The sequence below is a fragment of the Sarcophilus harrisii genome, chromosome 1, assembly GCF_902635505.1.
Source record: "Sarcophilus harrisii chromosome 1, mSarHar1.11, whole genome shotgun sequence".
NCBI classification, from domain to species: domain Eukaryota; kingdom Metazoa; phylum Chordata; class Mammalia; order Dasyuromorphia; family Dasyuridae; genus Sarcophilus; species Sarcophilus harrisii.
The window spans coordinates 630841994-630857613 of NC_045426.1; the positions used below are offsets into that span (position 1 = coordinate 630841994).

The following is a 15620-nucleotide window of genomic DNA, read 5'->3' on the forward strand; positions in this document are numbered from 1 at the left end:
CATTGTCTCTCCTATTAGAATGTAAGCTTCTTAGGGCATAGATTTATTTGTTTTTTCTTTGGATAACCAGCACTCAGAGTGGTCTCTGAAACATATCAGGTACTTCATGAATACTTGTTGATTTAACTGTTTGATTGTTTGACTTTGGACAATTACCAACTTTTTAAAGATGAATTTTCCTTATCTTTAAAGTAAATAGTTGGGATTTGATGATTTTAATCCTTTACATTTTATACTCTATCAAAAAATTCTAGCATAAACAAGACAATGAGAAAATAACTAATTCACTGTGTGACTTGTAATGTCACTGTTTCCCCTGATCTTAATTTTACTCTTTTGGAAAATGAAGGCATAAGACCATATAATCACTAATGTCCTAATGCCCTGGAACAGTAGCATAGAATCATAAATTCGAAGCTGGAAGGGACCATAGAGACAATCTAGTCCAACCTCTTCTTTTGAAGATAAGGAAATTAAGGCTTAGAAAAATTAAGCAAACTTCTCTTAAGTCATATAAGTACTAAATGACAAAGTTGGAATCTAAAAGCAGGTCTTTGACTCCAAATACAACATGTTTTTTTTTTCCTTTTCACTGTTGTATGCTGCTTTCTAACATTCTGTGTTCTATGGTCCCTTTTCATTTTAAATGTTCTATGATAATATGAGAAAATAATTCTTTATTAAGCAAGTATCTAGTATATGCACAGAATAGTGCAATAAGCAGTATTCTGTTGGTACATATCATATTTTATACATCATATGCCATGTTTTAGGAATTTATAATGTGAGTGGAGAGATAAGACTCAAATGTAGAAACCTGTTATGGGGAAAATGTGTCTAGATTAAGACATAAGGGAATGTGACTAATTCAAAATATTACTTGATAAGTATATTAGAGGGGAAATTAAGTGAGAGACCATATGGCATATACAATAAAGGATAGAAAGGATTAGAGAAGAGGAAAGCATTTGGTATCACATAACTTACTGTTCCAGGAAAGCCAGGAGGACCAGGGGGCCCAGGAGGACCAGCTTCACCCTGAAGAAGAAAGAGAATGAAGCCATCATTTACAGAGCAAACCTTTTATTAACTATTTAATATGGACAGAGAAAAGTATTCTTGTTAGAACAATCAGAAGATTTATGGAAGGCATTTCTACGGCTTTTAGAGAGCTTCTATTCTAGTTGTGGGACAAGACATTCACACATGGCAATAACTGTAATTCATGTTAGTACATGGCAAATGTATTAGAAAATTTGGGAGGAAAAGTGTTATGGAAGGTCTAAAGAAGGAAACCCAATACCAGAAGGGAAATCTGGAAAGGCTTTGTGGAGAAGGCTTCTTTCAAGATGAATGTAAATAAAGGTAAGGAATTCAATAAGTCAAAGGAGAAAGGGAATGTATGTATATTCAGAATAGGGATAAATGTGAATAGAAGAGCATGTAGACTTGATAGCATAATGCAAGGGGCAACAGGAAGTGAGAGGGAGTAATAACTGAAAGCATGAACTCCTTCACTTGAAGTACTATGTGTTTTCTTTTCTCTCTATCCTTGAAACTTAGCATAGTTCCAGGCATGAAATACGTAATAAATGTTGTTGAGTGAAGCTGGTTTAGCTGGGACATAAGGTTTATAAAGGATAATGTGAAAGAACACTGAAAAGACAGGGTGATACCCACTTATATTTTAAATATTAGACCAAAGGGTAAAGGGCTTTTACTAAATGACTGGATTTCTACTTAATAAAGAAGGAGAAAGATTAATTGGAATGGTTAGAATGGAAATATAGATTATTTCTAATGGGAAATATGTAATAGAACTGATGACTAATAATGAGGGCTTGTACTAAGATTCTGTTAATAGGAATTTTTCTTAAAGGATGATTATGAGTTTCTGTTGGTCCTACGGACAAATGGCATTTCATGTATACATGGAACACGAATTTAGTTGTTATGAATAAGTTACAAACCATGGTTATAACATTTGTCATTGAAAAGATGGTTAACTCTAATGAGTAAATGTAATATGATGGGCTAGGCAAGGTTTACAAATTTTATTTTAGTAGTAGATTCTGAGCAGTGAGAAATCTCTGTGCCCATTATTCCCAAAGGGTTGCACCTTGCTTTAGTTAACATTGAATTTTAGAATTTTGCTGCAGGTACCAACAGCTGGAGGGAAGCAATAAAAGAGGGGTTATTATCCTAAGCTTTTGAGTGCTAGAAATGAGTTTTCTATTTCAAATGATATTTCTGAAAAATCCATGAGCAAGAAGTATTCTATAACATGCTTTGTGAAAGTCCCCATTCCTATACTTCTATTTTTAGGCCACATTCTTTCCAAAGGGCCATCCTCTGTAAAGAAGGAAGAAAATTGGATGGGAGGGGATAGGAGAAAAAAGAGAGGTAGGAATTGGGTGAAGAAAAGGAAGAGGATGAAAGGCAAGAGAGTCAGAAAAGCAGAAAGAGACCTGAAGTGGATAGAGAAAAGAAACAGGTAGGAAGAAAGTGACATGATAAAAACAAAAAGAAGATAACAGCAAAGAGATGGAGAGAAATGCAGAAAAATGAAAAGGGAAAGGAAAGCAAAAGAAGACAGAAATGGGGTACAAAAAAGAAAAAGATGACGAAATGACTGAGAGAATATGAAAAATACAGTAAGAAAAAGAGGAGGAGAAACAAAGGTGAAGAAAAAAAAGAAAGTGGTAGAGAATAAGAATGTTTGAGAAAGGAAAAAGAGGAATAAAAAGAATAGTCAAAGAAGAAGAATCATTCAATCAGTTGCAAATACATCTAAAAATTAAGCCTAGGTATTGATTAGTAATGAAGACTGAATTAAGTACTAGGGAATGAATAGAGAGGAGTAAACGAAAATTAACCAAAGAGGTTAGCAAAGTCTATTACAAAGTTTACTTATACCATCAATATGGTAGAAATTTTCTAATAGAAAAAAATTCATCCATATTAGAATCCTTGAATAAGCATTTTCTTTTAAAATCATGATAATAGAAACAAAAGAAAGTCCATTCATCTCCTTTTCTTTCAGACTGTCAGCTCTAATGTCCTACTGGTATCTATAATTTCATGTTTTCCAAAGTTTCTGACAATAACAAAACAAAACATAAAAAAGGGTCTTACCTTGTTACCTCTATCACCTTTCAGTCCAGGGAGTCCCAGGCCACCTTTTTCACCCTAATATACAACAACAACAAAAAATAATAAATACCATTGCTACATAGGAAAGTAATATGTATGCCGGAATGTATTATCTTTTACGAGACTTCTGCCTTGTCTTCTATGTAGTTTCTAGTCAAAACCTTATCTCATTTGATTTAATTAAGGAGGAAGTGTAAGCAATGACATTTCTTTGTATAAAATGGGAGATGATGAAACAAAAAATACTAGAGTTCTAATTGTGGTGCGGTTTCTGTCATCTGAGGTAAGGGTTAGTGAATCTCTCCTGGATTCAAATCTTCTTATTTACAAAATAAGGTAAATGAACAAGATTATTTTACAGTTCTAAATATTATGAAGCCATGAAAAAGAATATGGAAAACAGGGAAGGAAAGTAATTTACCCAAGTTCACAGAACTAGACAGACAGAATAATGAGAGCTAAATCTCCTAACTTCTAACATTTTTTGTTTACAATTTTAAATAAGATAACACTTTCTTTATCTGGAGATCAATTTACCAGAAACTCCATCTATCCAGGATTACTGCCAATTTCCAAGGAGAAAGTAAGAAGAACGTCTGACCAGAGAAAATAGCCATCACAAAAATATACTGCTAAAGCCTATGGTCTATTGCCAGAATCATGCAGACCCTCACTTAAATGATTTGCTCAAATTTTATACATAGTTCCAACCGACTTGTAATCTGGTTCCTGGGTCCAGAGGAAATGACAGACATCAGTCATAGTCTCCGAGATAAATTATAGTAAGAAATAAACAAAGCAGAATTATAGGATTTTGAGTTGAAAAGTATATTAGTCCAACTTGCTAGTTTCCAATGAGGAAAAAGACACCAATAAAGATTAAATGATTTGCCATAATCAAAGTAAAGGGAATATAAGCAAGAGAGTCAGGACGGAAGAAAATCTGGTCCTCAGCTGCCAAAAATTCAGCTCTCTTTCCACTATAAAATAATGACTATATCAACCAAGATACAATCAAGAAAAAAAAATGAATGAAATCAAGGGAGGAAAAAAAGGAAGAAAAAAGCTAACACACACAGACACACATACACACACACACAAACAAAAAATATAGTCATGTGGGGCCATTAAATCTTCTTTACTTCAGTAGGCCTTGAAGGTATCAACACTTTGCAATATTGCACAATAGCTGATGTTCCAGATGAAGATGTGAAGTCAAGAAAAGTCGAATTGACTTTGAGTGAGTGCCATTTAAAAAGACAGAGAAATGTGAAACATACTGTAGAAAGATTTTAACATGTTTATTATACTTTAGAAGATTAATGATTTCATTGGATAACAGATTAAGAGCTAGAAGAGATTTTAAAAACCATTGAGTCTGCTGACCTCCTTAAAGAGGAAACCGAGCATGGGACAGGTTAAAAGACTTGTACAGGGTCATACAGATATAAGTGTTTCAGGACAGACTTGAGTCTTTCCGACTCCAAGTTTGTAACCATTGCTATCATCTAGCTGCTCTGAAGAGCAAGAAAGCCAGTTTAGGTAAACCAAAGAATATTTGAGTATATTATTATATCTAAAATAAGTCCAGAAATATGGGCTAAAGGAAAAAAAAAACCTGTCAATCAACAAATGCAACACATTTGTGGTGTCAGTTATGAGCAAAGCAATGAAGATGCAATCATAAAGATAAAACAGCACCTAACCTTACAATCTCCTGAAAAGATACCTCATGCTACAAAGATCAGTAAACACAAAACTAGATTTGGAGGAGAAAAGAATATCAATAATTAAGGGTACTGAGGAAGGTTTCCAAGATGCAGAGTATCTCAAACTGAAAAGTCACAGAGATGGAAAAAGGAATGATGAATGTGGGAAAGATTTGGTTTGAATGAGACACAGGAGTTTTTGAGGGCAATAATGGTACAAGTAACATAAATTAGGATTGAGTCAGATTATGCTGGGATTTAAATATGCTAGAACATGCAGAGAGATTTTGGAACAAGAAGGCTTACACAAGTTTACATTTCTAAAAGAATTTAAAGTTTATAGAGGCTTTCCTTATAAAGACTTAGACAATGCAGTGGTTGTTATGTTAATTTTACAGATAAAAAAAACTGAGGTTAAGGAAAAAAAAAAAAAAAACTGAGGTTAAGGAAACCAAGGGATTGCCCAGGACCGCATGCTACTCAGTGTCAAAACCACTCTGAAAACCCATTTCAACTGAACTTCAATCCCAGAATTCTTTTCACAAATGACAACAACACTGCAAACAATTTACTCTTTATGTATATTATGCATTTCCTCTCCCCATAATGAAAAATGGTAAACTTGTTTCAAACTGCAATTAGAAAGATTCATTTTCCTTCTGACTAGCCTGCAGGAAATACTACAATTATAACAGGATGGATAAACAGACACTGTTTTATTATTTCTCATTGAGGATTGTTATAAACAGCAAGTGAGTGGTATTGTTGTTCTTTACCTAGGAAAACCATGAAGAAATAAAGTTTGATTTTTGTCAACTGACAGCAAATACAGTCAGAGCAACAATAAACCTTAACTAGAGACAGGCAATGTCTGTAGACATTACTCTAATACTCCTGAAACAGATGTCTTACAAGTCTTTGAGTTCACAAACTATGAGTTCAATGTGGGAATCACTGAATCCCACAGCTAAAGTTGACCTTTGTTTTCATCTAGTTCAACTCCTTTAGTTTACCAAGAAGAAAAATGGATGGCACCGGGGTTAAATTACCTACCCAAAGTCACCTAGTGAGTTAGTGGCAAAGCCAGACTAGAAATATCATCTCTTTACTCCAAGATCTGGCTTTCAATAATATTACTTTGTCTCTCACAAAGGACCTTATACAACAGATTTCTTAAATGTGACATGCTGGCCACAGGAAGATTTTCTTTTTTTCTTTTCAACTGAATTCCTAGATTAGGGTTTTGGTTACCATATCAATATAAAATCTCACCAGTTTTATATTTGAGTACACCAGATGTTCACATAGCCATTTAGGGAAGAGGTAACATCTGCATAGCTGTTCAGAATCATTAATGTTATCTATGGCTCTACAGAAAGTACCAATATTTCTTTTAGATGATGGTCTTGGTTTTATGATGTGGTGGCTATGTTAGTGATTGCCCAATGCAATGAGTTAAGTAAGAAAGACGGAGAGATCGAGATAAAGAGAGATAGAGATAAACATAGAGACAGAAAGAAAGAAAATGAATGAAAATGGATGGTCAGACTATGAGGAATAGGAACAGAATATAATGAAGAGAATGTAAGAGGAGCAAGAAATCATCATATGAATGCTTTAATTTCATGTTTAGAATGAAAATAAAGAAAAATAAACAAATATAGCTCCTTTGATCCAGTTTTGGATTGGCAGTAGGTCCAGGTTGACAGGGCAGAAAGGTTAATCATGATCATGGGTCTTTGGCCAGTCTTCAGGAATCAATATCAGTATTGGGGATGTATGATTTTTATCATGAAAAGGCAAGCTGAGCTATGTGCAGAGGAAGGTGACCAGACTAGCCACAGAACTTAAAATATGACAAATATTAATCATTAAAGGAATGGAGAATATTTAGCCTGGAGAACATAAGACTTGAATGGGTCAGAGTATGATAGATGGTTTTTAAGTAGCATAATTCTCAAGTTGTCATTTTAAAGCAGAATTAAACTTTTCAATCTGGTCTCAGGGAAGAAACTTAGAAATAGTAAAAGAGTTGTATTATAAAGAAGTAGATTTTAGCTCAATATGTGAAAAAAAATGCCCAATAATTAGAATTGCCCCCAGATAGAATGAATTGTCTTTAAGTTTAGTAAATTCCCCATCTATGAATAATGATAGTAATGATGAATATTAATATTAATGATAAAAAGCGTTTTAAATGTTGATAAAGTACTATATGTATGCATATACACACATATGCATATGTATACATATATATATGTGGGTCCATATATGTATATGTGTTTGTGTGTTTATATGTATATAAACATATATTAGATGTGTATATATGTAGGTAGGTATATATAGTTATATAGAGAGGTGTGTGTGTATATATATATATATATATATATATATTAGGTATGCATGTATATGTTAGATATATATATATGTTAGAGTTAGGGTATATATACATATATTAATATGTTATACATGCCTTTATATTGCATATGTACATGTACACATATAGAGAAAGAACATGTATGCGTCTATGTATGTACACACACACACATATCCCAAATATATCTCTTGACCCTTAAAACAACCCTGCAAAGATGGATGATATTATTATGCTCCTTTTACTATGAGAAAAGTAAAGTAAAGAATAGGCACATTAAATAATTTGACCAAGGTCACACAGTCTGAAAGTGTCTGAGGCAGTATTTGAATTTGAATCTGCTTGACTTCAGATGAAGCACTCTCAGGACTGTACCGCCTAGATCCTTTGATGCCTTTGAAATTTTCAAGGAAAACAAATGGATGAGCCATTTTCCCAGAATACTAAAGAGATTATTCATGCTTCAGGTAAAGATTAGCCTTGATGACTTCTGAGGTACCTTGCAAATGACATTTTTCTGATTTCATTTTATAATTCTCCCTTCTATTACTACAAGGATAATATCATTAAATACTCAAATGTTGACCCCCTTGGCATGATAAATTTCCCTTGAACAACATAATGATTTTCTTGGAATGAAGCTCTAGAATAATATCTATCCTTCCTCAGTTGAAGTGACTTTCAGGACAAATAAACTATTCTTCTCTGAAGGTACTTACCTCATCTCCCTTTTCTCCTCTTAGTCCTTGAAGTCCTGGGGATCCTGGAAGCCCCATTTCTCCCTGGTAAAACACAACACAATATTATGGAGTTGGGGGATTCATAAAAGGCTCCAAATTTCCACACCATTCAACAGCTATTCATTGAGTCTACATTATTACTTAGTCATTGAAGGGGAAAGAAGTATAAGGAGACTATGTAATGAATTCAAACAAATGATCTATATTTTCTGTTGTTTTTGTTAAGTTGTTTTTTTGACTCTTTGCAACCCCATTTGAGGTTTTCTTGGCAAAATTAGCCATTTTTTCCATCAGCTAATTTTATAGATGAGGAAATGGAGAAATAGGATTAAGTGACTTGCCTGTGATTACACAGCCAGTAAGTACATGAAACCAAATTTGAACCCAGAAGAGGAGTCTTCTTGACTCCGGATCTGGCACTTTATCCACTGGAACCACCTAGCTGTCTTACATGTTTTCCACATTTCACTAAAACTGTTTTATGATGGACTTTTTGTTGGACTAGCACTTTAAAGTTCATAAAGAATTTCTATTACTGTATTTTCCAAGTGAATTTTCAGAATAATTTTGTGAAGGAACTATTATCTTCATTTTATAGATGATGAAACTGAGATTGAGTGATTCAAAGTAACTGTTTTTCTTGGAGGAAATATATCAACAAAATAATTGGACACACTAATTGGTTGAAAACTAAAGATCTGCAGGAAGATTTCATCTCAAAGACAACTAAAGAATAAATTTAATTTAGAAATGAGCTAAAAGTGACAAAAAGGAAAAAAAAAGAATAAGAGAAGAAATACTTGGACCAAAGCAATAAAAAGAAGAAGGTGATTCAGTACTTCTTAATATGGGGGGTGGGTTTTAAACACTCAGAGATCAAAAAAGAAAATGATCATTAAATTGATAGAAAACAGGTCATGAAGAAAAGAAAGAATGATGTGGGCTCTTCATGTTCTTAGAGAATACATTTGAATTTATCTAGGTTCCCAGAAGGAATGACAGAGATCGAAATGGGCTCAGAAGAGGAAGTGAGACCAAACTTCCATGAGTTTCAGTGAGTGATGAAAGGTTATATCAAATCCTTATACTATTAAGTGCTCACATTTCTCTATATTTCTAAAGCTGGGAACATGTTTCTCCAGAAGGAAGCCTGGGCTAGAACACTAAACTACCAAAAACACACCATTGTTCAGCTAACATGAGATATATGGTTTTAACTGCAGATAGGGTAAAAGTAGAGATAACAATGGGGAATGAAATGAACTAACCGAGTGAGGTTAATATTGATTTCATCTACTCACCTTCTCACCAGGCATGCCCACTAGACCTTGCTCCCCAACTTCACCCTGAAAACAGAATGGTATAAAATCTCAATTACCCAACTTTTCATATAAGTACAATTGTAGAACCTCATTTAATTGTTATCCAAGTAACCAATACCCTCTAAGTTTCTATTCAAGAAATTTTCAGGGCTTGCAAGTCTCAAAACCAAAATATCTAAGAATAATAACATTTATAAAGTGACTTAAAGTTCTCAAAGTGCTTTATATACATTGCACTTCTTTGTGCCTCATAACCTCAATGATCAATAGAGATAATTCATTATTATTTTATTTATTATATATTTTATATTATTTCATTATACTGTGTAATTTGTCGATTATATAATTGTAACATAATTTTGTTAAAATGTATTCTATACTGTGTTTAATGTTATATATTATTTATTATTCATTTTATACTATTTTATATATATATATATATATATATATATATATATAAACCTATTCACATATATAGCATATATATATGTATACATGTATATAATTTTAAGTATAATACTGCAAATATTAAAATTATCATTTTATAGGTGAGAAAACAGGCTTAAAGAAACTAAACGATTGGCCTATGATCCCATAACTAGAGAGTATCAGATGCATTATTTTTTTCAAATTCATCATTCTATACAATATATCATACTGCCTGTCCAGAACTTAGTTTTGCCTCCGCAATGACTTTTAATTTGGTATTCCAGGGAATGTTGAGCTTCAAAAATTTCCAGTCTACAGTGTAGTCTTCCCAAAACATAAATGATTTTAAGAAATCACATTAGCAAAATTTGAAAATTGATCACAGGCAGCTAGGGACATTAGGGAATTCTATACTTTTGTCAAAAGTAAAATTTATGATTCATAAATATAACTTATTTTTATTCCTATCTTCCCCCACAAAAAGAATGGGGAGGAAAAACATTTTAAGTTTTTTTTTTTTAAGTCAAAAATTTTCTGTAATGAAATCTATCTAGTCCTAATTTTCAATTGAGGAAAAAATTTATGTAACTTCTTAACCTAGAAAATAGGGAGTAAATGATGTCATTTCATGGAATTCCTTGTGAAATATCCAACAGATATTTCCAAGAAATAATGTAGGCTAGTTGGATCATAAAAATTATATTTTATATTTTCAAAAAATCGAATCGCAGGTGTTTTGTAAAAATATCCAACAGTGTGTAATAGCAGAGAGGAATGCATTTGTAGTCAAGGGACCTGGGTTCAAACCGTAGTTCTACTGCCTTACCAGTGTAACTTTAGACAAATCACTTTATTCCATTAGGTTTTAATTTTTTCATTTGTAAATGAAACGGCTAGATGACCCCTACTATCCTTGCTAACTCTAAATTTATGATTCCATGATCACTAATTGTGTTGTCTGTGGGAATTCTTCCTACCAACTAGGGTCATAAACCAACTATGGCTTAGGAAGAAAGTTGGCTCAGATACCCAAAAGGTAAATGAGTTACCTGTGATTACATAGATAGTAAGAGTCAGAAGATCTGACACAAATCCCAGCATTCTAACCATTAGCCTAAAGCAGCTTTTCATAGATGTGTTACTGAAGGCAAAAACAATATTTGAAATCTATCATATAGTTTACAAAAAAAGCTTCCTTTTGAAATATTTTACTTCTTTGTGACAATCAAGAGAAGGAGGGGGAAAAGGAACTGAAGAAATCCAGTCAATTTCTAAGTATGTCTGATTTTGTATAAATATATGTTGCCATCAGAGCCCCTGACTGCAAAATGGTGCCTAAAGAACAGATGGTTTCTGCATATTACCCAGGCTCCTAGGGAATCACTACAGGGAAAGCAGCTCCTGCTACTATCCTGCCACCTTTTACTTTTATGCTTTAAACATTGTTCCAAGCAATCTGTGAGTTGCTTTCCAAATCCTCATGGTGGCTTCAGGTTAACACTCAAGCAAGTAAGACCAAAATACACAAGTTTTGGCAGATTTTTACAAAGGAGAAAGCCTTTGAGGAGAATCACTAGAAATTAGTCCCCAAAACATAAGGCTACCTAATTTAGGAGAGGTCAGAGAATTGACCACCAGGTAATGGTAAGCCACATCAAGTCATGAAGGCCTTCTACATGGAAGAGTTCCAAATTAGAGTGTTGGAGGTGATGTTCATACCAATGAAATTTCACCCCTGATGTGAAAGAAGTCGGACAATGAGGATGGAATGGCTAGCCTATGAAAATAAGGAGATCCTTTTTACTCTTTAAGTAGAGACTAGGATAAGTACTTATTAGGAATTCATATTTCTGATAAAGACCAGACTAAATGACCATTCCTATGATTCTTAGACTTAATCCAGCTTACTAGAAAGGTGAGTTTCCATTAAATCATAATTAATTTGTTTCTTATCCTAGAATTATTTTATTTCTTCTCTTAGATGGACCTTGTTTAACTGTATATTGAAAAAAATTTCCAATATTGATGCGTGGGAAGGACAGGATAAATGATTATCATCATGATATTAACAAGGAAAAATATTGAAATGTTATATAAAATTATAATAAAAACAATACTTAACAATATTGTCATTACTATTGTCAACTGTCTAATGAATGTCCCCATTTTAAGGACTTAGAACTTGCCTATAACTTTTGGATCTCCTGTATATGTAATATCTTTTAAAGTTAAAAACAAATGCATTTTTTTCTCTTCTCTGAAGTCTAATTCATTCCTTTTGGTTTTTATATCACAGTCATTTTTAGATATCCCTCTTGAAATCTTCCTTTGTAAAATAAAAACAATGATAAATAATGAACATGAACAATTGTATGGGGAGTCAAAAAATTAAATTTAAAAAAGTTCGGGCCTACTGACAGAGGCCTATCTGAAGCATAAAGTGACATTGGTCTTGCTAAATGCTGAAATTTTCTTGGCCCCAGCAATTCACAAAAACTATTCCTCTTGTCAAGAAACCAGGTTTCATTCCATGATGCTGGAAGGGACAACCAGCTGGATGACATCCTAGATCATGGATGTTTGGAAGTACTCATTCAAAGATTACATTTTTGACATAACCTTCGTACAGTTTATGATTAATGTGGAAGAATTAATTTCAACTACCTCTTTGCCTACCAATGCTCTTCAAAAGTAGCATAAGGTTATGTTTTTGAAGATTGTAGGTTCTCCCTCTCTGGAGGAGTTTAAGCAAAAGATGGGTGGCCACTAATAGTTTCTGAAAAAGTAGATATTTGCTTTTAACTTAGGAATTAGACTGTCAAAGGAGAACTAGTTGGTTCAGTGGATGGAGTTCTAATCCTGGACTGAAAAAGACTCCAGGAGTTTCTGAGTTCAAATCTGGTCTCACACACTGACTAGCTATGTGAACCAGGGCAAGTCACTTAACCCTGTTTGCTTCTGTAAAATGAACTAGAGAAAAAAGGTCAAAGCACTCCAATATCTTAGCCAAGAAATCCCTAAATGGAGTCATAAAGAGTTGGACACAACTGAAAAACTACTGAACAATATAGATTGTAGTCACATCCTATATAATTGGAATAATTAAACCCCCAAATTGCTCGTGAATTTATACTGTATATTTCCATTCGTCTGGAACCAATGACCATATTTTACATAATTCTAAGTTCAAATACTATGAATTTGAATACATACAACCATTTCAGGAAATTAATTATTCACACTATTTAGAATCTAATTGTAGATGCACTTTGAGATCAGCTAGATCAATTCCTTTGGTTTAAAAAGGAATAAAATGAAAGCCCAGAGAAAGAAAATTACTTGCCTATGACTGTCTTCTAACTTCCCAACTAATGTTTATTCCTTTCTATCATACTTAATCTTTCAATTTTACTGAATTCAAGATGCAGCCTTGAATTTACTGATATACTCTGAGGATCATAATCGAGGAGGAGGGAAAGAGCAATAATCATTTATATAATCTCTACCATGTGCTCAAAACTTGATTAAGTCTTTTACAAACATGTATCTCATAATAAAAACATAATCTCACTGTAAACTACAGTGATCTCCATTTTATGGTTGAGGAAATTGAGGCAAACAAAAGTTTGCCAGGGAAACACAGCAAGTAAGTGTCAGAAGTCAAATTTGAACTCAGGTCTTCCCGGCTCTAGATCCAGTTTTCTGTACACCATTTTACCCACTACCTCCATTAAATTGTAAAATTATTATTATTATTATTATTAATTATTGCCTCAAATATTATTTCCTTGAGGGCAGGGATTATCCTCTGGTTTTTTGTACCTCTGGCACTTGGCACAATACCTCACATATAATAAGAGCTTAATAAATGTTTATTGATTGATTAATAATGAGAGAAAATATGTAAGGAGGCAGTGGGTAGCATTCATGTGTCTGATTCTTTATCCTCCCTTGTTCCAGAACTACCTTTTTATGTATACACTTACACACAGACAAGACACTTTCCTTTCACTCATACCAAAGAAATCCCTCAAAGTCTTGATGAAACAAGGCTAGTCTACCTGTAGCAGCTGGAAAATAATAAGACAGGAGACAGAATGATGTCAGAAGCTAAATCTTTGATTTGCTTTGCTAGCCAGAGAAAAATTACAGTCAACTAATGGAGGGACAGATGTAACTGACAGAAAAGATAAATAAAGGGAGAGAAATTTCATACCCTAGGTCCAGGATTTCCAGGTAAACCATATTCTCCTCTTTCTCCTGGCTCTCCCTGTAAGGAACACAAAATGTAATTAGCAGAATGAGCCAGAATTCTATTACCTCTGTACAGAATGTCATTTGTCATTTGATAAGACTGAATTTCATGTGATATTGTTATGGTATGCAATTCAATTCACCAACCATTTATTAAGAATTTAGAATCTGCTATGCTCAAAAGAAAAATCAAAAATATACAACAATTAACAGTCATAAGCTGCTTTCAGGTTTTCAAAGTACTTTGGGTACAATTTGATCTTCATGCCAACTGAATGAGAAAAATACTAGAGATGTAAGTATCAGGAATAAGATCCAAGGACTCTACCTCCAGATTCTAATTCTAATACTCTTTGTCATATTATGTGTCATGTTTGTGTCATGTTGTCTCTTCCATTATATTGTGAACTTGCGAAAAATGATTTTTCTGTATCTTTGTTTCCCCAAAATAACTGACACATAATTAAATCTTAATAAATGGTTCTCAACTGACTGAGCTCTATCAATGGATAGTTATTCAATAAATGTTAAAAAAAATATCACATACCACTAGGTACAAGAAGGACTTTAAGTTCAGTGCTGGGAATTCATATATTTCTTGACCTCAAGGAAATTACACTTTAATACAAAAGATTAGACATCATGTCTTTCTAGGGAACCATAATATTACACACCATTAGAATGGTTACAAACTGTTCTAGAGATTATTGATGTTTTGAGGGAGGGAGGGAGGGAGAGAAAGAGAGAGAAAGAGAGAGAGAGAGAAAGAGAGAATGTTGCTTAAAGAAATTCCAAAAATTAGAAGATGCCTAGAATGTCTTGAAACACAGTGATGCTAAACTTAAACAATTTGATAAGGAATGTACACATAAAATTTGTATACAAAAATAGCATTAATTAGCACAAATAAATCAATTAGCAATAGATCAAGGGAATAGTAGTTAAGAAGTATTGGTCAAAACTATTTGATACTGGCTAAGAAATAGAGTGTTGCATCAGTGGAATAGATTAGATACACACAACATATTAACCAATGCTTATAATAATCTAATGTTTGATAAACCCTCAAATGCTAGTTTCTGGGATAATAACTCACTATTTCACAAAAATTTCTGGGAACAGTGGAAAATAATGTCAGAAAGTCAGCATAGACCTTGGCACACCCCATACCAAACAAAATAAGGTGAAAATGGATGCATGATTTGGGCATAAAAAGTGATACCATAAGCAAAGCAGAGAGTAAAGGATAATTTACCTTTCAGATCTTTGGAGAAGGGAGGAATTTGTGACCAAAGAAAAACTTGTGAACATTATGAAATGCAAAATGGACAACTTTGATTATATTAAATTAAAAAGGTTTTGCATAAACAAAACTAACCAAAAATAGTATTAAAAGGGAAGTACAAAGCTAGGAAAGAAATTTACAGCCAGTATTTCTGATAAAGGTCTCATTTCTAAAATATATAAAGAACTATGAAACATTTTTAAAAATACAAGTTTTTCCCCAATTGATAAATGGTCAAATGATATGAACAGAAAATTTTCCAATTTAGAAATTAAAGCCATGTATAGTCCTATGAAAAACTGCTCTAACTCACTGTTGATTAAAGAAATGCAAAATAAAACAATACTGAGATAC

The 15620-nt window shown here is 33.1% G+C and overlaps 1 protein-coding gene across 1 annotated transcript in view; it reads right to left on the bottom strand.

The window, feature by feature from the left end:
• LOC100931725 (collagen alpha-1(XXII) chain) overlaps positions 1–15620 on the bottom strand; it is a 146985-nt gene that overhangs the window by 98393 nt on the left and 32972 nt on the right. The window contains 5 exon segments of the mRNA XM_031947429.1: positions 988–1038; positions 3136–3189; positions 7956–8018; positions 9278–9322; positions 13944–13997. Of these exon segments, the coding sequence (XP_031803289.1) occupies positions 988–1038; positions 3136–3189; positions 7956–8018; positions 9278–9322; positions 13944–13997 (267 nt within the window).